General features: G+C 34.5%; 1 protein-coding gene across 3 annotated transcripts in view; it reads right to left on the bottom strand.

Annotated features, from left to right (window-relative positions):
• Parp8 (poly(ADP-ribose) polymerase family member 8) overlaps window positions 1-24,458 on the bottom strand; it is a 164,242-nt gene that overhangs the window by 58,059 nt on the left and 81,725 nt on the right. For all 3 annotated transcript variants that reach the window (XM_040271765.2, XM_021722519.3, XM_005319650.5), the window contains exons 4-8: window positions 12,527-12,564; window positions 4,669-4,758; window positions 4,075-4,145; window positions 2,623-2,700; window positions 679-773 (exon numbers count right to left, since the gene is read on the bottom strand). In XM_040271765.2, coding sequence (XP_040127699.2) covers window positions 679-773; window positions 2,623-2,700; window positions 4,075-4,145; window positions 4,669-4,758; window positions 12,527-12,564 — 372 coding nt within the window. The remainder of the gene's footprint in view (window positions 1-678; window positions 774-2,622; window positions 2,701-4,074; window positions 4,146-4,668; window positions 4,759-12,526; window positions 12,565-24,458) is intronic.

Here is a 24,458-nt window from a genome sequence, read left to right on the forward strand (position 1 = left end):
AGTATAGAATTCCATGGAGACTTAAAAGGCTAAACTACAGGCAAAGAACAAGAAACCAGAATACCAGCTGGAAGCTACTTTAAAGCCAGAGAAGTCTTTTTCTTATATTACAAGGAGGAAAAAGAAGGTAAATAAGGACAATGAGATCTTCTGAATGACTATATAAAAAGTGGTTTGAAAATTTATCACCAATTATTAGGTAAGTGAAGAATAAAATACATTACCATTCAAACAAGAGCTGTGCAAATTTATGTCTTCTTTTTTAAGGATCAGATCACAATGTGATTTGATTACCAGTGGCTTTGCATTATTTACTTTTATTGCTCACAAGAATATGGCCTTGATTTATGATAAAACAGATGAACCCAGCTGACCAAACCTACTTCAGTGATTAATTGACACTTCGTAAGACTACTATTTCTTCAAACTAAATCTCCAAAATAACTAGTTTCTTTAATGTAATCACTGAAATCTTAAACCACACATACAAAAATATACATAAATCTGCCATTTTCTATAAATAGAAACAGAATTAAAACACACACACACACAATCTCTCAAAAACATTCAAATATAATATCCCTCCAAAAAATTCCTTAAATGTAAACTACTCCAACAGAGAATCCAAATGCATAACCAAATAATTTTAATTTTTATTCACTGAAGGCACTCATTTACCTGAGAGAAACTGCATGTGGCCCATATATCTCTCTCACTGCCGATAAGTCAGCTTCCAACTGTGGGTGCTTGTGCAGTTCCCCATCATAGTTCACCTGATGAAAAGGATGATTCAGAAGTGACTGAGGGATAGCCAATATGGAAAGCAGTATGGAGATTCCTTGGAAATCTGAGAATGGAACCACCATTTGACCCAGCTATCCCTTTCCTCGGTTTATACCCAAAAGACTTAAAATCAGCATACTACAGGGACACAGCCACATCAATGTTTATAGCAGCACAGTTCACAATAGATAAACTGTGAAACCAACCTAGATGCCCTTCAATAAATGAATGGATAATAAAAATGTGGCATATATACACAATGGAATTTTACTCATCAATAAAAGAGAAAAATCATGGCATTTGCAGGTAAATGGATGGAGTTAGAGAAGATAATGCTAAGTGAAGTTAGCCAATCCCCTCAAAAAAACAAATGGAGAATGTTTTCTCTGATATAAGGAGGCTGACTTATAGTGGGGTAGGGAGGCAGAGTATGGGAGGAATAGATGAATTCTAGATAGGATAGAGGGGTGGGAGGGAAAGGAAGGGGGCAGAGGATTAGCAAGGATGGTGGAATGTGATAGACATCATCATCCAAAGTACATGTATGAAGACACAAATTGGGTGTCAACATACTTTATATACAACCAGATATGAAAAATTGTGCTGTATATGTGTAATAAGAATTGTAATGCATTCCACTATCATTTACTTTTTTAAAAAATCAATAAAAAACAAAAAGAAGAAGTGACTGAAGGATAATAAGAATCACAAGAACTAAAACACTATCTTTTGGACAGGCCACTCTATGTGTTCTGCCATGGACATTTTCAACTTTATTAAAAAAAAAGAAAAAGATAATTCACTGGTGTTCCTAGGTTCACATATGGCTAAAATAATTCATTATGTTAAAATTACACTATTTTGACATAAAGAAAATGGAAATGTTAAAAAGGAGTGAAATAAATGCCTGCCAGATAATCTCAAAAACTTCTAGATAAACATTTTACTAAGCATTTACTTTCCCTTTGTAACAATCAATAATGAAACAAAAATCAAACTTATTATTTTGCATCGTGTTCAAGTATTATATTGATTAAAGAATCTTTTCATTAGGAAAACTATAAAATTACTAGAAAATTAATCCTTGGAGAGAAGAAACCTGGTTTTATTGAGTCCATATTTCTAGTACCTTGCTTATGCTTAACTAACAAACTACAAATTTTTGATTCTGACTAAACAGAATTGCTTGAATTCTTTTACATTATAACCACCCTCTTATTATTATACTGCCCAAGGTACAAAGCACATTTGATCAAGGGTGATAAAGAAACAGAACATATAACCATTTCCTAAAAAATCAAATATTCGGTTTTAAATTTCAATATTATCCTGGAAAAATTTGATGAGTTATTTTATAAATATATATATAGCTAGGCTATTTTCATATATTTAAATTACGACATTACCTCATACCAATTTCTGACCACAGTGAATACAAATATAAATGAATAAGGAATAGGCTCAATAATCAGGACCCATGGAATTTTATAAAGCTTAACAATCAATGTTTTTATTGTGTCCTATTTCAAAACACTAAGTGCTATATACTTAACCAAAATAAAAGCTAAAAGCACAAGAAAATGTAATCTGAAAAATTTCTGGAATGAATTAAGACAACTTCAAAGTAAATAAATGATTACAGTTTTAAAAAAAAGATAATCTTGTTTCTGAAGATATGTAGAAAAAATGAGAAACAGATCAATTATACAGATTTTTCTAGTTAGTCACATAGTCATGATGAACTCCTAGGTCGCTTAACTTTCAGGTACTGATTTCTACTAAGATAAACATGGATATCAGAACTTTGAGACTGGATATTTGGAAGACAGGTTTTCTTACCTGTCCTCCATAATAAAATTCTTCAGAATCATTATCACCTTCAGAATCCTCTTCCACTGTACTATTTTGTCTTGACTCCTTAAAACAATGAGAGTAATAAGACAATTTTAATGGTCAAACTACTTTGCCTCCATTTGAAAATAAATTTGCCATAATAGAAAGCTTTTATGCATAGTACCACAATTTCATATATAGATTTCTTGGTGCAGTAGTATAACAAAAGAGTAGTAAGAGGAAGTTTTGCAGACGCACTGACCTCTTCATAAAATATAACTTCCTGGAAACCAACCTTCCTTCCTTGCTCCCTCCCTTCCTCCCTCCCTCCCTTCTTTCTTTCTTTCTCTGATCTTAAAATTTGTAATTTATTATCTGATATGCATTAAAAGCTTATATGTATTAAAAACCTTTGTATGATCAATTATATGTTCAGCTTTCATTTGACAAAAAACATTTGGCGAGTTCATACTAGTATAATTTTTATTAACAAGTCTCTTTGCATTGTTTATCCAAGACTGACCTCCCTTCTATTGCCAACATCAAAATAAAAAAGAATGAATGCGATAATATAAAAATCAAATAAACATAAATATGAATCACATTGTGAAAAAAACTTTCAGTATATAGAACTTATTTTAGAATTCAGAATTCAAACAGGTATTCAAATGCTTAAACTTGAAGTTTCAGTTTTTAATTAAATGCACAAAGCTGCTATGAGGACTGAGTACAAAAAAATGAAAATTCTTATTGGTATTTCTATTATCGCCTTAATATTAACAATGTCAGAAACAATAGATAACTTCTTTTGGGCGCAAGAATCCATTCATCCAATATTTTATATGAAATATTCATTCCTAAATTTCAAGTTCTTAAGGAAAATAAAACAACCATAAAAGGGGACTTTTGGAATAGCATTTGGTCAATAACAGTGTGGAGCAAGCAGCAATTCTCACTGTGGATAAACAAAGGAAGGATCCATGGCACAACCCTTAACAGGAAGGGAGCTGTATCAAGTGCATAGCTTTTAAGGAAAGAACTACTGTCCTACTGCACATATTTTTCTAAATGTCATGTTATTTATTCATAGACTCAAGTGAATTTTTAAAAAGTGGGGAGAAGACATAATTTTTTAAAAAAATACTGAACAATAAATAATATGACTATACCGATCCTAAGGGTCCCATCAAAATTATGTATAGCCATGTGGAGTTCTATGTAATCAAAAGAAAAAATTATGTTTGGAACGCATTTCAACCATTTTTCAACCAAATGTTCTTTTCTATTATTTTAGGTCACTCCCCTTACCACATAAAGAGTACCTAACTCACAAGCTTGATTTTCATTCACAACATTCAATTTTAATCTAAGTAACAATGAGATATTAACTCCCAATACATGGTAAATTTAAAACATATTCATGCTGTTTACAAAAAACAAGAAATAGAACTTACATACCTCCCCATTTTCCTTTTGGAGTTTGGATTTTATGGATAAACAACAGTTAATGTCATTTGTTTTTCTTAGTTCTGAAATAAAGTTATAATTTTAAAAATTACTTTAGTTTTGAGGACACCATTCCCCAAGCGTTCATGAGTTTCCATCTAAAACTACCCCCTCCCTCTACTTTGCAAAGAACTAAAGGATATTTTGTAATTTTATCATATTGGGGAAAAATACAATAATGCAAGTTATTCTGATTTTTTTCAGTGTATGTAAAGATGTTATCAAACTAAAGCACCAGTATACAAATTTCCTCAGCTCTCAGAATATATTTACAGTATTTTTCATTGTCATTAAGTAGAAAAATAATATATAAGGAAATGACCTATACCAGCCATTGTCAACATAATACTCTTAAACGAGGTTTTTTAAACAATTAACTCACATGTTAACAAACTAATAGTTTTTAAACAGAAGGTATACACAGAGAACCAGATTAATAGATGCTAAAGGTGAATATTAGTTAACTCAGATAAAAGACACAAAGATACAAAGCTACATCAATTAAGAAAAATCAACCTAGGATAAAAAAAATAGTATTACTAGTACCTGTTGCAATTCTATGAAAAATTACTGGAATTGGCTCTGTAGTAACTAGTACATCTTCATCATTTTCTGAACTTGACACGTATGTATTGTCTGCACACAAAAAAATATATGGATAATTAAAGGCACAGTGTAAAATAAAATTGTAAAATAAGAAATTTCAGATCACGTTACAGTTCAAATTCTTATAAAGAACACACTGCTACTCTAATTAAACTCTTTTAAAAATGAAGCAAATTTCAGATGTATGCATAAATGGCCTGATGAAAGATTTTTATAGTCTCCCTTGAAAATACAGACTTTAGATAGACCCTATCCAAATACATTTCTAATATCCCATGAGGCAATAAATCATTCAGATGTAACTGGTTTTCCTCAACTGGGTCCTGCTCTCTATCAATATGGACCATAAGGAGCAGGGTGAAAGTGTGGAGGGAAAAATCTCAAGAGCACATGATACAGTAAAAGAAATTCACAGTCAAATCATGTTAAGAATTTGAACTGAAGATTCTGTTGAAATCATAATGTTCTATCGCTGGTTTTTGTTGTTGTTGTTGTTGGTGGTGGTGGTGGTGGTGGTGGTGGTGGTGATGATGGTGGTGCCGCTGCTGGAGATTGAACCCAGGGCCTTATGAATACAAGGCAAGCATTCCACCAACTGAGCTATATCCCCAGCCCTCTACTGTATATTTTTTTAATTGATATAAAGAACATAATTATCATTCATAATAATTATTAATTATCATTCTTCCCTAAATTAATTTTATTTATCTTCATTATTCAAGTTGAGTATGCAGAGTATTAGAATATTCCATGAGTCCTTGCATTTCTTATTTATTGTTTGTTTCTTCTGGAAAAATAATATATAAGTTCAACACTTTGTTCTGATAGACACATATCTACAAGTATATGGAAATATAATAGACAGGTATTTACTGTCCTTTTCTCATTTCTGACTGCAGAGAATCTGTAAGACAGCTATTTAATGAACTAATTCATTAATGATGATTCTATAATGCACTCATCAAGGACCTACTAAATTGTATAAATAAAATATTACTGGTGAATAATAGAAACATGGATCAATTTCTGCGAAGGGAAAATGTTGAGATGACTGAAGGAATACATGTTACAAGATCTTTCTGAGCCAGCTTTTCATAATATTGTGTCAGTACAGTGAGAACATGATTCTTAATTGATAGTTATCTAAGTCATTACTTTATTTCTGAAAAAACATCTGTACTGTTTTTAGACTTTGAGAATAAGTCAATGATAGAAATATGCACCTACAGCTTAACTGCAAAAAGACTCTCAACAGACATTAAGTCTTTAACAGTTATTCAGGAAGGAGAGAGGAGTGGGAGTTGATTACCCCTGAAACAAAACAACTCTGCCTCATGGCTTTGACTACTGTTAATCACAAATAGTGCTTTATTTAATGTTCAAATACCATCAAGGAGGTTATGAAATTTTCATGCCTATCAAGTGGGACCACAGATTAAGAAACACATTTACTATAATTTATTTTAGTTAATGTTTTAGCCTGCTAGTTGACCATTTATCAAGAATCACTTCTGGCCATAACCTTGTACTTTCAGGTAAGCATAAAACCTTTCCATTAGAGCCAGATTTTTTTTTAAGTCTTTCCCTGTTAGTAATTCAAAGTTATTTACTACTAAATCAACATAATTATGTTTTACTTTTGCAGAATGGATTCACTGGAGTAAAGTAGGGAGAAAATAAGTATAAAAAGGGAGCTTTAGAAAAACAAAAAGTAGCAGCTGACCACCAGCTAGAAGTGATGATCTTGAATGATCCATAAAGTGGGCGGTATCATGCAATTCCTGGCATTGTGGGATGATGGAGATTTTACTGAAGCCTTCTAGAGACAGGCAAATTAAGATATTCTTAAGATATCATGAAGCTGAGTGGTCAAGTGTTTGCCTAACATGTGTTAAGATCCTGGGTATAGCTCAGAGGTCAAGTATTTGCCTACCATGTGTTAATCCCCAGCACCATGCCCCCTCAAACCAAACAAAAAAAAAAACAGGCAGATTGAACATTCGTGAACTAAAATTTCATTTCCAGTATGCACTTATCAGGGTAATCCCAAATACTATGTATGATTATAAAGTTCTAAGTCAAAAATTTTAAAAGGAAATAAACAGTGAATAACTTAAAAATTTTCTATCAAAATGGCTCATGTAAAGTAATGTATACAACTATTCTCTATTCATTACTGGGGGGTGGGGGAGAACAAATCTTACAATATAAAATCCACCAAAAAAAGTACAAGTAAACCATAGAACAATGATTTGATGCAATATAATATAATGTGAATATATATTTGATTTAAGATAACCAAAAATCAAGATGTTCTCAGATTTCATGTCATTAACAATTAAATTACTTCCATGTTATAATGGGCCTCATCAGATCACAAAGACATACCCTTTTATTTTTTTTCTTTCTTTTTTTGATTCCAGGAATTGAACGCAGGGATGCTTAACCACATGAGCCACATCCCCAGAAATAAGCCAGAAACAAATATTTCATCTCATATACATGGACCCTTTTAAAAAAAACTGAACTGGAAAAGACTAAGAGTAGAACAGTGGTTGCCAGGGCCTGCAGATTGGGGAGAAATATAAAGATGGTGGTCAAAGGGAAACCAGGTGTTTCTAAAACATTCACTTATAAAATGAAAAAGTTCCAAGGTCCTAATACACAGCATGGGTGATGTTAGATATGTTACTGAGGAGATTTGAATCTTAGCTTTAAACAAGGAGGGCGTGTTGATGATCTCTGAGGTTGCAACAACAGTACCAATCCATTCTGTTTTTCTTTTTGTTGTTGTTATTGTTGTTAACAACATCAGCAGGGCCTGCTGGTACATGCCTGTAATCCCAGTACTTGACAGGCTGAAGCAGGAGCACTGCCAAGTTTGAAGCCATCCTCAGCAACTTAGAGAGATCCTATATCAAAATAATAAAAAGGACTAGGGATACAGCTCAGTGGTAGAGCACACCTGGTTCAATTCCCAATACCAAAAATAAATAAGCAATTACTTATAAATTTTCCTGGGGCTGGAGTTGTAGCTCAGTGGTAAAGCGGTTGCATAGCACGTGTGAGGCACTGGGTTAGATTCTCAGCACCACATAAAAATAAATAAATAAAATTAAGGTCCATGAACAACTAAACAATACACATTTTTTATAAAGTTATATATAAATCTTCCTTGAATTATTTTGCCACCTGTAATATTATCATCATTTAGAAATGGCAAAGTAGGACATAATTAGGGTTACGGAATACATTTACGGTAACAGAAACAGGATGTTTTCAAAATAAATTTCCTCAATGGAATTCTACTTGACCCCAAAACTGTCAATTTTGATTTGTCTTGCTTTGAGACCTCTGGAAATAGGTTATTTAATGTGTACATTTTGTAGACTAACAGATCTTTATTAAAGCTGGCAACAATATGAATATTTTTCTCTTCGCTTTCCTACCAAAGGATTCACATATTACCAGAACTTTCATAGACAACTGGGAAAGATAAGTAGAGAGCTACAGAAAAGCCCCTTTTAAACTACTGTTTTCATTCTACTTCAAATGCAGCATAATTTAAGTCATTCCATTCTTCATTACTATGTAATTTAAAAGAAATGACAATTATAAGCAATAATTACATAGATTTGGTATGATCCTATATATTTTCCTTGAATTTTCTATGTAATTTCAAGTCATCTCCTAAGCAAGTCAATTATTATTTCTATTTTAGATTAGTATATAGAGACAGAGATATTAAGTCATCTGTTCAAATTACTTAAGTAATTAATTAATTATACCAGTAGAAAGTGATGAAGCTCAAATATTTCTGAATTCAAACACAAAATTTGTCATTATGTTTTTTGAAATAACAATACAGTCTTACAAAATATAAATGCTTCTTAAGTATTTAAACAATTATACTTTAGAGTTTCTAACTTGATAAGAGACTGTATAGGATTCTAATTTTTAAATGATTTATACACAAAGCTATTTCAATGTTCAAATATGTGACCTAAGTCAAGACTTTGGGATTTACAAGAACCAGAGAACCCAGAAACTGTCTCCTCACTCCTCTAGATCCTAGTGAGGAATATAGAAGAGGTGAGAGAATTCACTCTCATCAGTAGGTAAGCCTCCTAATTAAAGGTGGGAACAGATGAGTAGTAAGACTTTCGCTATTTTACTATAGCAGAGCCAACCTGTGACTTACATAGCGTACATCTGCTCTTTATTCCACTACCCCCCCAAAAAGATCTCCTCTATAAAATCCACAAAAAAAAAAAAAAAAAAACAAGACAGAAAGCTGCTCTATTTATTCACTTTATTTTGAAGAGTCAACATATCATTTGGTTTCTCATTTACATTCATGCCATTGTGTGTGCCTGACTCAATAAAATGGAATTGTAATTTTCACAAACTATGAAATAAGTATCAATAGATGGCAAAGGCTAACTAGCAGAGCAAAATTGTAAAATGATAAATCCACCCCTAGGGACATAAGCTAAGGTGACTTAATTCTTATTCTAAAGAATAATGCTGGGGCTGGGGCTGTAGCTCAATGGTAAAGTGCTTAACTTGCATGTGTGAGGTACTGGGTTCAATCCCCAGCATCACATAAAAATAAAAATATACTGTGTGCTCATCTACAACTAAATAAATATTTTTTTAAAAAAAGAATAATGCTGATACATTTACATAGAGCAAAGAAAAGCTCATAATATATTATATATTTTAGTGATTATCTAATCACTAAGTTTAGATGATGATCTAATCACTAAAATATATAATCACAAAAAAGTAGAGGAGCAAAAATCCTAAGGAGCATTATCTGAAGGTATTAATAAAAGTAATGTTGAGATTACCACACTAGTGCTTAAAAACCAACTATAAAAAGAGCTAATTATTTAAAAAGAAATTTAAACAGACAAATGTTTTGGAAGACAAACCAGTGGTGGAGGAGGACAAGAACAAATAAAAACAACAGAAATAGGAAAGGAGTTGGGCGTGGTGGCGCATGCCTGTAATCCCAAGACAGGAGTTCAAAGCCAGCCTCAGCAATGGCGAGGCGTGAAGCAACTAAATGAGTGAGACCTTGTCTCTAAATAAAACACAACAAAAGTGCTCTAATCCCACATGCAAGGCCCTGGGTTCAATCCTCAGCACCACATAAAAATGAATGAATGGAATAAAGGTATTATGTCAAAAATACAACTAAAATATAAATATTTAAGGGTGGGGGGGGCCCACTGGGGATGTGGCTCAGTGGCCAAATGCCCCTGTATCAATCCTTGTCATCCCACCCCAAAAAAAAAGTAAGAAAGGAGAAATAATCACACAGACACACAAGATTTTTTGTTTTTTAACAACTCCAAATCAAATACTGTTTACTTTTTTTAAAAAATGGCCATTTAAGCAACATAGTGACTTTAAGGAAGAACACAAGTTAAAAGATGTCTAAGAAAGAGAAAAACAGAACAGTTGTGGTAGAGAATTGCCCTGGAACTATCACTATAATGATACACGTCTTGGACAGGCTTGCTTGCTCCAAGTGTAACAGTTTACTTCCATCAGGAACCAAAAGTCTATCATGCCAAAGTATACGACAACAACACACATAATTTTTATAGATCACCATTTAGACACCTGGAAAGTAACATGTCACCTTATTTTTAAAGGCGAAAATACACAATACTCCAATAGTTTTCCTACTAAGAAGTTAATGAGTATTTACTATTCCTTAAGTTTTTAAACAAAAAGTGACAAATGAGAAAAGGAATGATACTTGATTTTGTGAAAGCAATTGGAAACATGTTAATTTTGAGAAAAGGTACAAAGCTGCCAATGTTCATACCTATTATTAAAATTATTTTTACTTATTTATTTGTTCTAATCAGTTGTACATGACAGTAAAATGCTCTTTGAATCACTGTACACAAATGGAGCACAATTTTTCACTTCTCTGGTTGTATATAAAGTAGGGCCACACCATTTGTGCAATCATACATGTACAAACATGTAATGATGTCCGTCTCATTCCACCATCTTTCCTACTCCCTTCCCTTCTTCTCTCTTCCCTTTTCCCAATCTAAAGTTCCTACACTCATCCCAGGCACCCCATTCATTATTAAAACTTATTCCGGAACTTCTAACCAATGCCAGAAAGGAAGAAGAAAAATAAATAAACATACAGGTATGAATGTTGGAAACAAAGAGCAAACATGATTTTATATAATGCTGTCTTTTGAAAAGTTAAGCATGACTTAACAAATCTTTGTAAATATACACATGGATTAAAATTGAGTAATGATGGAAATGTTATCATATTAACTTTCACTTTGAAGAAATCACTATAAAAATGCTAATACTGCTTCTTCCTAAGAAGCAACAGGAATCAAAACTGAATTGTAGACTTTTTTTAGCCATCAAATTTTATTTCCTTGGGAAATATTATTTAATCTCTCAGCACATTTCTTCAAGTTTGAAGATTATGACTGCCCCTGTTTGGCCTTTCACACAGGCAGGCATTTAGAATCCCCTGAAATTATGTGGAAATATTTTGGTAAGCTGGGCTGTGTACAGTGTGTTTTGGTATACTAGACACAAGAACCAATTCACTATTCTGCCCCAGTACTTAAAACCCAATGCTCTAATCTCCTTCATCCCTCCTTGTATTTTACTACAGCCTACCTAAACCAACTTTTTGATCAAGTAGATCAAATACAGTGTTTATTTATGTATACTCCTCCTCTTTGGGGAAATCATATTTTAAATTCACTACAAACTTGTTCCAGGAAGTAAAATTCAGTGGAAAAAACGGCACAAATAATAACAAAAACTTTGTTTTAAAATTTCAATTTTTACATATTAATATTTCCAAATGCTTCTGTGAAATGCAGGAAAAACCCAATTAATACCTCTTGGCCACAAGAGGGCGCTAAGCATTTGGTACACCTGGTACACTAAATGCATCTTCTTTATATCTAATACCACAGAATAATTCACTTAACATCTTCAAATTAGGCTTTGATTTGTGGCATTACTTCTAGCACCTTGATTTAAACTTTTGCCCCTCTCATTGTTAACATCTCTCCAAGAAGCCCAGATGAGAAGCACAATAAATACAGTTTTTACAGTAAGAAGTAGGTCTTTTATTTTCCAAGGATAACTTACAAGAATTCGGGATCCAAAACATATAATATCATAATAAGTACAATGACTTCATGTCCATCTACCAACAATATTTTTCTTTACAAATATTTGATTTTTCTCATCCAGTAAAGCATGCCAAGTATGCTTTCTATATTACTCTCTAAAAATAGGCATGCCCTTAATAATGAACAATCCCCATTGTATTATTGTAAAATAGTTTTTTTATAATATTATGTTCAAAACATATGGAGAGCATAGAAAAATAATTTTAAGTAGTTAGGAGAGAGGGAGGGAAAGAGAAAGAACAAATAAGTATTACCTGTATTTGTATATTATGAAAAGCCAAATAATGTCCAAAACTAATGACTACACCAGTTCAGATAATCTTTAATTGTAATGATGTATTGATACAGGCTGAAGATATCACATGAACTCATATAAGTGCTTTTTAATGGTAAATTGTTTTGACTCTGAACTATGTCTCAGATTAACACATGTACTTCACAAGTAATCAACAGATTTCTATATCTTTTAAGACTTCCTCTGTCAACACTTCACCACTCACTATATTTATATTTATATCTCCAGAAGGGGAAAAGAACATTCCAAGGAGTTAGAACATGAATATTTGTAACAAAAAAAAAAAAGGAAAGCATACCTGGGTAATCTTCAGACACATGTACTGAGTAGGATACACTGTTAAAATAGGAAAAGAAAGTTTTAAGTTATTGTGAAAGCAGACATGCTCTTACAAAAGCATAACAAACCCAATGTTATACATTCATTTACACCGATTAAAATAAAATTAAGACCAGACAAGATCCTGAAAACCTCATTTGTCAGTGACATAGGGAGCTTACAGATTTTTAATACATACTTGCAGAGTTTTAAATGGATCTTTCTGTTAACGGTTTTGAAATTTCTTTCTTCCAAGTCATACTTTTTCTAGCATATATGTCTTTTTTTATTTCCATAATCTCTAAAATGTTACTTATAAACATTTGTTTGGTATGCTTAGATTTTCTTATATCCTCTTTTCATATCAAAACGCATTTCACTGACAGGTATAATGGTGCACAGCTGTAATCCCAGCTACCTGGGAAGCTGAGGCAGAAGGATCATGAGTTTGAGGCCAGCCTGTGCAATTCAGCAAGAACCTATCTCAAAAGTGCACAAGGACTGGGTATGTGGCTCAGAGCTAAAGCCCCCCAGGGTTAGATGCCCCGGTAGGAAAGAGAGGCATGTATTCCTTCTATTTAATTCAAGAATTAAAACTTTTAAGAGGTATTCTTCATCAGTCAATCTTTCATCACCACTCTATACAACAAATAAACTACCTTTTAGTCTCACAAGGATTAAACTGTTTCAAAAATAATTTTTAAGTTGCATTTTAGCAATTTCAGAACTGCTTTTCTCAGTAACATCATTGCTTCTACGAACTTATCTAATGTAGCATATAGGAATTTAGCATACTTATTAGTTCAATTTTATATGTCAATCAACCAACAGCATATCTCTTGAGGTTATGGCCTGTCTGTTTATACTTGTAGCATAGTCACCTATTTTAGTGCATGACACAGAGCACATATTCAATACTAGTTATTTGAGTGAATCAATAGAGCAGTCACCAGCCACAAAAAAAGCAAAAATTCTGTTTGAGTTCAGCAAAAACAACTGCCTGTTAAGGGGAAAAAAACTGAATTCTTTTGATACAGATTTTATTAAAAAATGTCTTTTAAAGTGAACCCAATACAATTGAAAGTCAAAGCAATCTGTGCACAAACTGAAAAATGTAATCTGTAGTCAAATGAAGAAAATATTCCAATCCAAGTATTGGAATTAGCCCACAATGACATTAAAATAGTTACACAAACTTTAAGTATGTAAAGGAAAATCCAATCAGAAAAGGATAAAAACAAACATGAACACGACCATCAATGTGGGGCACAAGCAAAAGAGTAAACATTTATGTAATTTGTTTCAGAAGGCCTAGTAGAAAACTTGAGAAGAGAGAATAATGTAGGAAAGAGGAACTGAAAATTTCCCAGGTTGGGTGAAAGACAGGTGTATGGTTTGAAGAGACTCAAAACCTATGCACCAAACAGGAATGTAAAGAAAATGATACCCAAACGCACAAATTCCTGAAAACTAAATATAAGGGGGGAAATTATGAAAGAAACTATACATTACATGCAAAGAAACAATGATAAGCATCAGTGAAGACTTCCAACTTCAGCAGAGGTGAACAGCTGTCATTCTGGAGTCCAGGATCAAAGAAAAAAGACCACATACCCATCAATGAAGGCAAAATAAACTTTCAGATAAGAGAAAATCTGTCCACAGCAGAACTTGCCATATCCTTAACAAAGTTCTCCCTTTATCATAAAGTTTTACAATACTTCACTGCAGGATTTAAAGCATAGGTGAATGTTAGACATATAACAATTATAGCATGATGGCTATGTTTCAGAGGAGACAAGTGCCATACACAGGAGCAGGGTCCTTGCATGTTAAATGAATTGACATAATAAAAATCCTAAACAACTCAAAAGAGAAGTCGAGGATATATAGCTACTTAACAAAAGAAAAGGTAATTTATAAATTAAACTGGAATTTTAAAACTCGTTTTGGAACATACAACCCAAATGAAGGCAATAAAAGAAGAACACAGGGAAAACAAAACAAAATGGACAAATTAAAAGCAAATAGTAAATGAAGCCTGGATCTAGCCATACCAGCAAAGACATGAAATGTTAAGGAACTAGACACACTGTGTAAAAGGACAAGATGGCCAGACTGATTTTAAAAAGTAATAATAGTAACTGTCTCTAAGGGATCCATGTGAAATATAAAGTCACAGAAAGAAAGTAAAGAATAAAAAAGATAATAGACGGTACAAACAGTAAGCATGAGATGCTGAAGACAAAGACATAAAGGGATCATTCAGAATGATGACTTATAGGCCCTAGGCTCAATCCCCAACATTTTTAGAAAAGGTCAATTTATCAGGAAGAAGGCATAACAATCATAAATATTTATTTACCTAATAATAACAGAGCTGCAGATTATATGAAGCAAAACTTAACAGAATCACAGGGAGAAGTAGACAACTTCCACAATCACAGTTTGAATAATTGATAGAACCCTATCAAAATACAAAGAAACTAAACAATAAATCGTAAAAGACACAGAAGGTCTGAAATATTTTTACAGAACATTATAACTGCAGAATACAAAGAAAAATCATATACTGAGCTAAAATTCTCAATAAATTTGAATGAGTAGAAGCACAGTTCCTATTCTGGGTTTCCTGACTCATCTTGATTTCATGGCACCGAGTCTGAAGTTCTCAAAAAGTCCCTGACTTTTAGAATAGGCGACCGGATTTAGTGTTTTGAGACAACGATCATGAGTAGGGCAACATCCCAGGCAAGTCCGCAAGCCCAAGTCCCCAAGATTCCACCATCAAATTCCTGTCATGCTGCTTAGTTCTTGAAAAAGTGTAGACAGAGACAAGAAAGACCAAAAAATTAGTAGGAAAGACGGATGATTAGTAATGAGATCAAAGCATATTTAATTGTTCCATGATCAATTCAAGGAGCAATTTTTGGTAACCTGAAATAAGCCAAATACTATGTTAACATGAAGTAATACTGAAGTAAAAAGATTTATAGAAGACAACTTTGGACAATTAATTCAAGAGAAACAGAGAATATGAAATAGTGGATATGAGAGACAAAGAAATTTGACAGGTTTTTTTTAAATGTACATTCTTTTTAGTTGTCGATGATCTTTATTTTATTTATTTATATGTGGTTCTAAGAATTGAACCCAGTGACTCATATATCCTGGGTAAGCTCTCTACCACTGAGCTACAACTCCAGCCCAACTTGACAGTTTAAACAAGTTTTTTTTTTAATTTTTAATTTGTTAACAGAGATTCACATGAAATTACAAAAACTATACAAAGAGATCTCCTCTATCTTTCATCTACTTTTCCCTATTACATACACATTAGGTACCTACAGTAGAACACTGAAGCCAGGAAACTGATAAGTTTGTGTGTAGTTTTGTCATTTTATCACACATGCTTCATATAACCAACCCCACAAATCTAGATATAGAACTATTCAAAGATTTGCATCATGCTGGCTACCCTTTGAGAGGAACTTTGAACTCCCTTTCATCCCAACATCCCTAACACCAGGCAACCACTAATCAGCTTTCCATCTCTATAAATTTTTCATTTCAAGAATATTATACAAAAGAACCAGAATATGAAACACAGGATTGTAAGGCAGAATTGTATTTTGAAAAAAAAATTACTCTAGTAGATAGTACTTAGGATAGAGAGAAGAGAGATCAGATTAAGAAGGTATCACAATAGTATAAAATATAAGCAAATATTACTGGGAAAATATGTAATGGGACTGAGAAGGCAGGAACAAATGGCAGATGCTGGACCCCAGCCAAGATCCTAGCTTTGGGAATCATGGCTCTGAGTTAAATGCCAATAACAAGCAGATAGAATGTCCATGCCAGCAGTGCCTCCAACAAGTTAGGGAAATATACACTCTGGCCCCATATGAATTTTTTCCCATGGTTCACTTGTTTACACAGTAAACAATTATATAGAAATGAAATTACTGATCAGAGCACCCCTTCTGATCTGGCAGTACTATGTGGCAGAAGCCCGGAACCTTGCCAAAGATTATACTCAGTAGTAAGCTGAATTAATTCCCGACAGCCTTCCATCTCAACCAACGGCAGTTGGCTTTGTTTTTCAAATCATGCCTAAAAACAAAATGAAGCCTGAATTTGTTCCTTTATCTACCACCAATTATGCAGCCTGCTTTAGCCTGAGTCACACAAAAAGGAGTCAGATTCTAACTTTGAGACTTCATAGCCGAGTGCTATAGGAAAAGTTACTTCAAAATACTCAGCTTCAAATGCTTTTCAGTGAAATGTTAGAATCCATACCTGTGACTTCTGTGCCTGCTGTGATGATTTAATGGTTTAACAGGTGTAAGGCCCCTAGGACAATGCCAGACACAGAGCAGCAGGTGCTCGGGAATTTTAGTCCCAGCACAAGCAAATTAAAATTTACATTAGTGAAATTTTACATGAATGAAATGTCTCTGGAAAACTCAATTTGCTTAAAAAAAATTAAATATATTACATTTATGAGAGACCAAAGGTAACACTGATGACTTTACTGTATGGTAGTATTGTACTCATGATATTGAGAGACAATGTCCATGTTCATAACCATACCTACTTTTTCAAATACAAGGAGAAAAAAAAAAAAAGCACTGCAAAATGATTCATCAGCTCCTTGTGCTACAGCATTTTCTTGGTAGAATACCAGAAGGAAAATTACCACAACTGGAAAATCCTAATCAGTTTCACTTTGTAGCTTACAGGGTTCGAAAGGAAGCAATCCAGTAGAAGCAGACATGCATGATGATGCCAGAGGATCCAACAGGCAGGGCCAAAAAAGTACAAAGTGCAAAGCTTAAGTGGTTTTCAACGTTAGTGTTATGCTGCACTTAATACTACAAAGCAGGCAAAAGAAATTGTCAAGTGGATGCCAAAGAAGCTGAGCCTGAGAAGAAAGAAAACCTTGAAGCAAGCTCTGCACTCCTATTCCTGGGAAGGAGGACCTTTCAGAATTCTGGAATGTGCTATATTATAATTATATTAAGGGGCTCTGTCAGAGAAAGTCGGTCAGTCGATAGGTGTTTCTTATATATTTACCTGCACAGCACAGTGAGAGGTCCTCAAAATCACAAGTTTAAAACTAGAATCTACCAATTATTTCTAACACCTCAATAATTTTCAAACAAAATGGTTATTTCACCTTTTCCTCCTCTGAAAGCATCTAAGATCTCCAGAGAATGAGTAGACCCAGAGGCGGGCTTGGAGGAGTCTTCAGGTGTTCAATATTTACCTGACCTTGCATTTTGTTTAAATAGTAGTGTGTTTACTCCTGTAATTGAATTCATTCATAAGGTCATTCCTGTATTTTAACTCACCAGTTGCTCCTTCACCATCCTTCTCCTTATAAAATGCTACAAGTTTAGTCATGCTTCCATACTCAAGTTCTCATATCTAATTCCTCAACAATCAGGAGTTGGTGGAAGATGGCAGTTTTAACATAAAAGAGATGTGAACTTGGATTTGAAGATGAAGGCCTTTCCAGAGGGCTAAACCAGTGCCTGAATTTTACTAGTAGGATCCACAGTGACTTTTTGCCATTCTTAACAAAAAAAAAACCTCCTGGATTCTGAGCTCTTGTTTTTTCAACTACATCCAAAGGTTTTGAAGGAAGAAGCAAAACTAACATTCTGTTGTAAAAATACCTTTGACCTTACTCTCTAAAATCTAAAACTTTCCAATAAACTACATCTCCACATCTCTTTCTCTCCCAGTTGTTTTAAAATTTACATGAGAAAAAAAGCAAATAGCAGAAGCTAACAAAAAAAAAAAAATGACAGTCAATGACATCAATCCTCCACTCTAGCTAAGATGCTTATGAGCACAGATCTCAATGTTCTCTGTTCACCTCAAGTCTACAGCTGAAATCTGACAGCAGATGAACCCCACACCGTACCCCCAGACACCCTGGAGCTTACTAGAAGAACATCCATGGCAGCACTTAGAAATCTGTCTGCCCTGCTCTTCAGTGGAGAGTAAAAGAGAAACTGTCCTCCTAGCCCTGCCAGCTAGCTTCTCCCCTAGTAATCTCAAATTTCGAGGTGAACTGAGGAAACCTAGAAGCTCAGTTTGCTATTTTAATGCCATTCAATGACCAAAACATTCACCTTTATGTTCATGATCCTGTTCATTTTCAAAAAACATTTTCTAATTATTCAGATCAACCAACTACAGCACCCTCATTTGTCACCACTATTAGCTACAATCTTTGTGTCACTTAGCTAAAATTAAGGATTTCTAGGGCAGATTGTTGCTTTTTATATCACTACATCCTATGGACAAGCTATAGTTAAACTGCACATAGTTCCACGGCACTTTTTCCCCTTACCTTTATCTCACCAAATTCATGGCTACACCTTGGATCTTGACTTAGGGCAGAACTGCTCCCTGTCGAAAAGCTCAATGGACTGCATCCCACTTTCTAACTAGTGCTTATCACTGGAGAACAGCACTCACTCCCTTATCCCTACTGTCTAACAATCTCAGATCATTCACTCTTTGTGTCTTTACTGGTCCCTCAGGGCTTCAGTTCCTTCCTTATGTGACTACAAATACCAAACAGCTCTCTCCACTATAGGTTCACTCCTCTGTGCAGCCCCTACCTTGCAGACCACCTGCACAACCCTACTAGATCCAAAGGATAGACAAGTCATGCTTGGCATTCTGTACTACTAGACCTGGGCTCTGAATGATGCTGGAAAGGACAATGACATGAGGGGGTCTGGTGACATGTGGACACATGGTGCTCAATACTGGCTATTAGCAATTTTTCCCAGTAGCCTCAGAACCCATCCCTCATAGACTCATCTATGAGTCTTCTTCTTCTTCCCAGTTTTTTTCAAATCTTCACAACTTTCCACAACCTAATAACAACCTGCCCTTTCACTGTCATTAAATGTTTTATTGGTGGAATGTGATAGACATCATCATCCAAAGTCCATGTATGAAGACACGAATTGGTGTCAACATACTTTATGTACAACCAGATATGAAAAATTGTGCTGTATATGTATAATAAGAACTGTAATGCATTCCACTGTCATTTTTTAAAATCAATTAAAAAATGTTTTATTTCCACATTAAGATAAAAGAAATCACCTTATGGTTACTCCCTTAAGGCATTCCTTCTATTCTTTCTGCTACCAATGTCCGCACACAGACTTTTAGAGTACTTACTAGCCAGGAAGAAGGAAATTCCTTTCCTCATATTTAAATTTAATCCATCTACTAGCTGTACAGATAACATAAACCCACACTCGATTTGGGATTATGCTCTCTGAATTTAACCTAACAATTTCACAATTTGAAATACATGAAAATACAGGTTTTTGATATATTTTATGGCTGATATTTTTTACTGAGAAAATTAAATGCCAAAAGACAAACAATGTAGTACTTGCTGCCAGGCATTGTAGGTCTTTATCAGAACACAATCTGAGGCAGGGAGAATCTGATTTAGAAGATCACAAACCTGAAAAGGGTTTGTGATCTAAAAAGTATTCCAGGTGACTCTGACAAAGGCGAACTCTGAACATCATTTCCAAGAAACACAGATGAATTCTACAGAGTACATTTCTAAATCCTTGACATGTCTGCTAAAGCTATTGAAGATCTAATCCATAACTATCTCCCAAATCCCAGGAATACCAAGACCTTAACTGCCAGCCACTCAAAGTTTCATCAAGCTTGGGACATGTCTTCTTTTTTTTTTTCCCCCCACACACAAAAGAATGAAGCCAGACTGTCTGAATTTGAATTCAGACCTAACATTACTATGTGACCTTGTGCCAAAAAATTAACTCTCCTCTGCCTCAGTTTTCTCTTCTGGGGTTCCTATCTCTCTCAGTTATCATGAGGAATACACAAAATATAGTTAGGAATAAAACTGACAAAATAGTCAATAAATAATAGTTGCTTTACTAAATATTACTATTATTAAAATATTATTATTATTATTATTATTATTATTATTAGTCCTATGCAGAGTTACCTCCCAGTAACATACACACTCTCCCTTCCAAACTCACTCTTAGGAAGAAATTTCTCTGAAACTTCAACTACCAAGGCAGCCAAGAGAGTTCCTTTCCCACTTTATTTATTGCCCTGAAGCTGAAGAGACACACCAGATGTTTTCAACCTCAGAATCCCACCGCCTAGAAACAGTAACCTATCACTCAATATGGAATTTTGAAAAAAATTAGCAAAACTTGAGAGCACTACAATGGCAATCCTTGATAGGATACTTCCTTCTGGGACAGTCTTTAAGAACATTGCTTCACAAGCCTTTTTTGAATGATGCCCAAATTATATGTGTTCTCTGATTTTTTCAATTTCACTACATAAAGAAGGTGATGGATGCACTGTTCCCATCCCAATATATGAGCTAAAATTCACTGCACTGATACCATAGAATGGAAGTTCTCTGCAAGGTTCCAAAGAAAATGAAAACACCAATTTCCTTCTACATGAAAGAGTAGAAACATTAGCATTTCAGGGTGACTAATAATTTACTTGTCAAGAGTGCCCTACAGTTGAAAGTATTTATTTACACTTGAAAATATAGGGAAAGGAACATCGGTTCTCAACGAAAAGGGGAAGTGGTGTGTAAAGCATTTCATTAGGAATTTATTGCAACATCACGTATCCAAGCAAGGAATAAGCATACTTTAGTTCAAACCCTGAATGAAACTGTACACAGATATCTGCCCTGCCCTCCTTCAGATCCATTCAACACAAAGACAAGTGAACCAAGTTCTCATTCCAGAAAAACAGACATCTATTTCTCATCGATGAAACAACCTGTTACCCTTTACAAAAATAAACGAGTAAAGATGCTTGCCCAACAAATATCTAGTTTCTTAATAATATGTTCCTATTTCCAAAACTTATATAACTTAAAAGTTATTTTTTAAATATTTTAAAGTTATCAAAAGTAATTTTTCCTGTTTGTTTTATTTTAGAAAAGAGGCCAAGTCAGCAAATTCTGTGCTTAAATATTACACAATAATTCAAATGCTTGGACTTATAAGTAAGCCATCTTCTCAACAAGGCTGAATGTGAGAGAACTAAGTCTGATTTTATTGGTAAGACTGATGCAAGCTTTGTATTATTTTTTAAGTGAGCAAAATTTTTTTCTTTTATTCTGCCTTATTCTCACGCCAAGAGTCAACAGCATAAAATTCTATTTCTCTTGTTCTTTAATAACAATGAAAAATTAAAGATACAATTTCATTAAGATACAAATGGTAGACAGAACACGTCAAATTGTCAAACACTAATGCCTTCAATGAATTAATTATGTAAATATTGTTTCCATAGTTCTTCCCCCCCCCAAAAAAAAATAATTGTCTGGACTTTTCTCTGCATACTTTGCTGCTATAACTGATTTAATATACGTTTGATGAATATTCACTAACATTTATAGACATTTAACTTCTCTGTTTTATATCTGAGTTCCAGTTACAAATGGTTCTATAAAAAGTTTAAATCTGCTACAAGTGAATCACATGGCATATGAAGACTAAAAAATGTCCTATTCAAGACTGAGTGATTCTATATCTGAAGTAAGGCTTTGTTGAGGCAAAAAAACATGTGCTAAGAAAACACTATAAATATTTAGAGCAATAACTGCAATATATAGTACAATGCTACCTCAGTAATTTTCTCAAAACATTTACAGCATAGAGAATGAGGTCTTGTGGAATATCAATTCTCCACTCCAGGTGAAAACCTTCAGGACCATGCCTATCTAACATCATTGTCTAACATCACTGCCCTGCATTCACTCTCTGGTCCAACAAAAAAAGACTCCATTCAGTCTTGAGCATACCCTGCTCATTCTGCCTGCAATTCCTGCTCTGTGTTGTTTTGCCTACTGAAACTACCTTCACCCTTCAGGTTCCCACTCAAGTGTCACCTCCTAAAAAAGCTTGCTCATGCACAGTCCTAATCTTGGTCAGAGCTTACTACAGAGCAGTTACGCGGTTTGAATTATATACCCATTTGCATAACTCATTCACGTTTGCTTTCCCTCTAATCTATGAGAGTAGAAGGCACCTGTTTTCTTCCCAGGATAATTCTAGCAACTTCCTCCCAAAATTATTTTAGAAAAATGAACTAGTTTAAAACCTGAAGAACATAAGAGAAAAAGCAAGGACTCTAAAAAGGGCAAGTTTGGATTGAGTTCTGCATTTTTGCTAGCTATGTGAAGCAGAGAAAAACAAATTTGTTAATGGCCCTGCTGCTAATTTGCTAAGTGAGTTAATATCTACATCCTAGTATTGTCAAGAGGATCGCATGGAATATGGTACATAGAAGCAATAAGCTTGTGTAGTGAGAAAAGGTGATCAATGAAAATAATTTCTTGGGCTGGGGCTGTAGCTCAGTGGCAGATCACTTGCCTGGCATGTGTGAGGCACTGGGTTCAATCCTCAGCACTACATAAAAATAAACAAAACAAAGGCATTCTGTCCATCCAAGGAAGGAAGGAAGGAAGGAAGGAAGGAAGGAAGGAAGGAAGGAAGGAAGGAAGGAAGGAAGGAAGGAAGGAAAATAATTTCTCAACTGCTCCCTCCCCCAAAACTACTGAAAAAAACAGAAGCCAAATGAATTAGCATCTCTCATTCACAAGGTCTTCTCAAAATCTCTTCTCTTCCCCTACCTGCTTCATATAGAGAAGCTTTTAGATTTGCAGAGAATGCACTCTCTCACATGAGAGGAGAGGTGACTGTAAGCCAGTCAGAATACCGGATGCCCTTCCTGTGGTGGAAGTGTTACCCAAACTATGATCCACACTTCAACTTCAATGGTCCACTCAGAGGAAAGCTGGGACTTTTAGTAATGGTCACTAGCTGCTGCTGCTGCTGCTGCTGCTGCTGAAGTCCTCCTTCTCCTCCTCTTCTTAACCTCCTCCTCCTCCTCCTCCTCCTCCTCCTCCTCCTCCTCCTCCTCCTCCTCCTCCTCCTCCTCCTCCTCCTCCTCCTCCGACACCGCCAACAGAACAAGGAAGCACTAGGAGCTAGTTTCCACTTGTGGCCTTCTAACAACCCTGAGAAAGACTGTGTGAGGAGGTGCCTGGCACAAAAAAAGATGGAACTTATAAAATCTGAGACAGGGCCCTGATCAAACTATACCGAAATCTCATTATAAATTTATTACAGGAACAAATAACTTCCTTTTACTTTTTTTAAGTCAGCATGAAATATATTTGCTTCATATAACTCACATATATCTTGTTTTATGAACATATTAAATATCTGCAAAATTTAAATTAAAAATTAAGTGTAAACATATAGCTTTGATTTAGTTTTATGATTTTTGCCTAATTAAGAGAATGCACTTGTGATTCATGTAAAGTTTCAAGTAGTATTTAGAAATTTAACATCTTTTAAAGAAAAAAATTCAAGTATAAAGGTTGCACCCAAAAAAACCCAAGCGCCCAACTTTTACTATTTCTTAGTTTGCCAAAGATATGGTCAGTTTCTTTACCATTTAGTACTTTTTCCTAGTGGTTACATGCTGTTTATTTTAGTCTTTTACAGGCTCCAATTTATTATTTTGCTTAGAAATTATATGCATATAAGAGTGGATTTCAAACACATAACTCCATCCTCTGCTTCTCTTGTTGTCTGTTGCTCTTTGGATTCCAGCCTCTGGGGAGGAGGGCTACTTAGCAGTGGGGTGGTACTAGTGTCAAACTCCACAACAGTACTTCTCAGAATTGACTAAAATCAATTAGCCTTTCACTACCTGACTACTTTGTGTGGGGGAGAAGGTGAGAGAGGTTCTGGGGATTGAACTCAGAGGCACTTAACCACTGAGCCACATCCCCAGCCCTATTTTGAATTTTATTTAGAGACAGGGTCTTGCTGAGT

This window comes from Ictidomys tridecemlineatus, chromosome 1 (genome assembly GCF_052094955.1).
Source record: "Ictidomys tridecemlineatus isolate mIctTri1 chromosome 1, mIctTri1.hap1, whole genome shotgun sequence".
NCBI classification, from domain to species: domain Eukaryota; kingdom Metazoa; phylum Chordata; class Mammalia; order Rodentia; family Sciuridae; genus Ictidomys; species Ictidomys tridecemlineatus.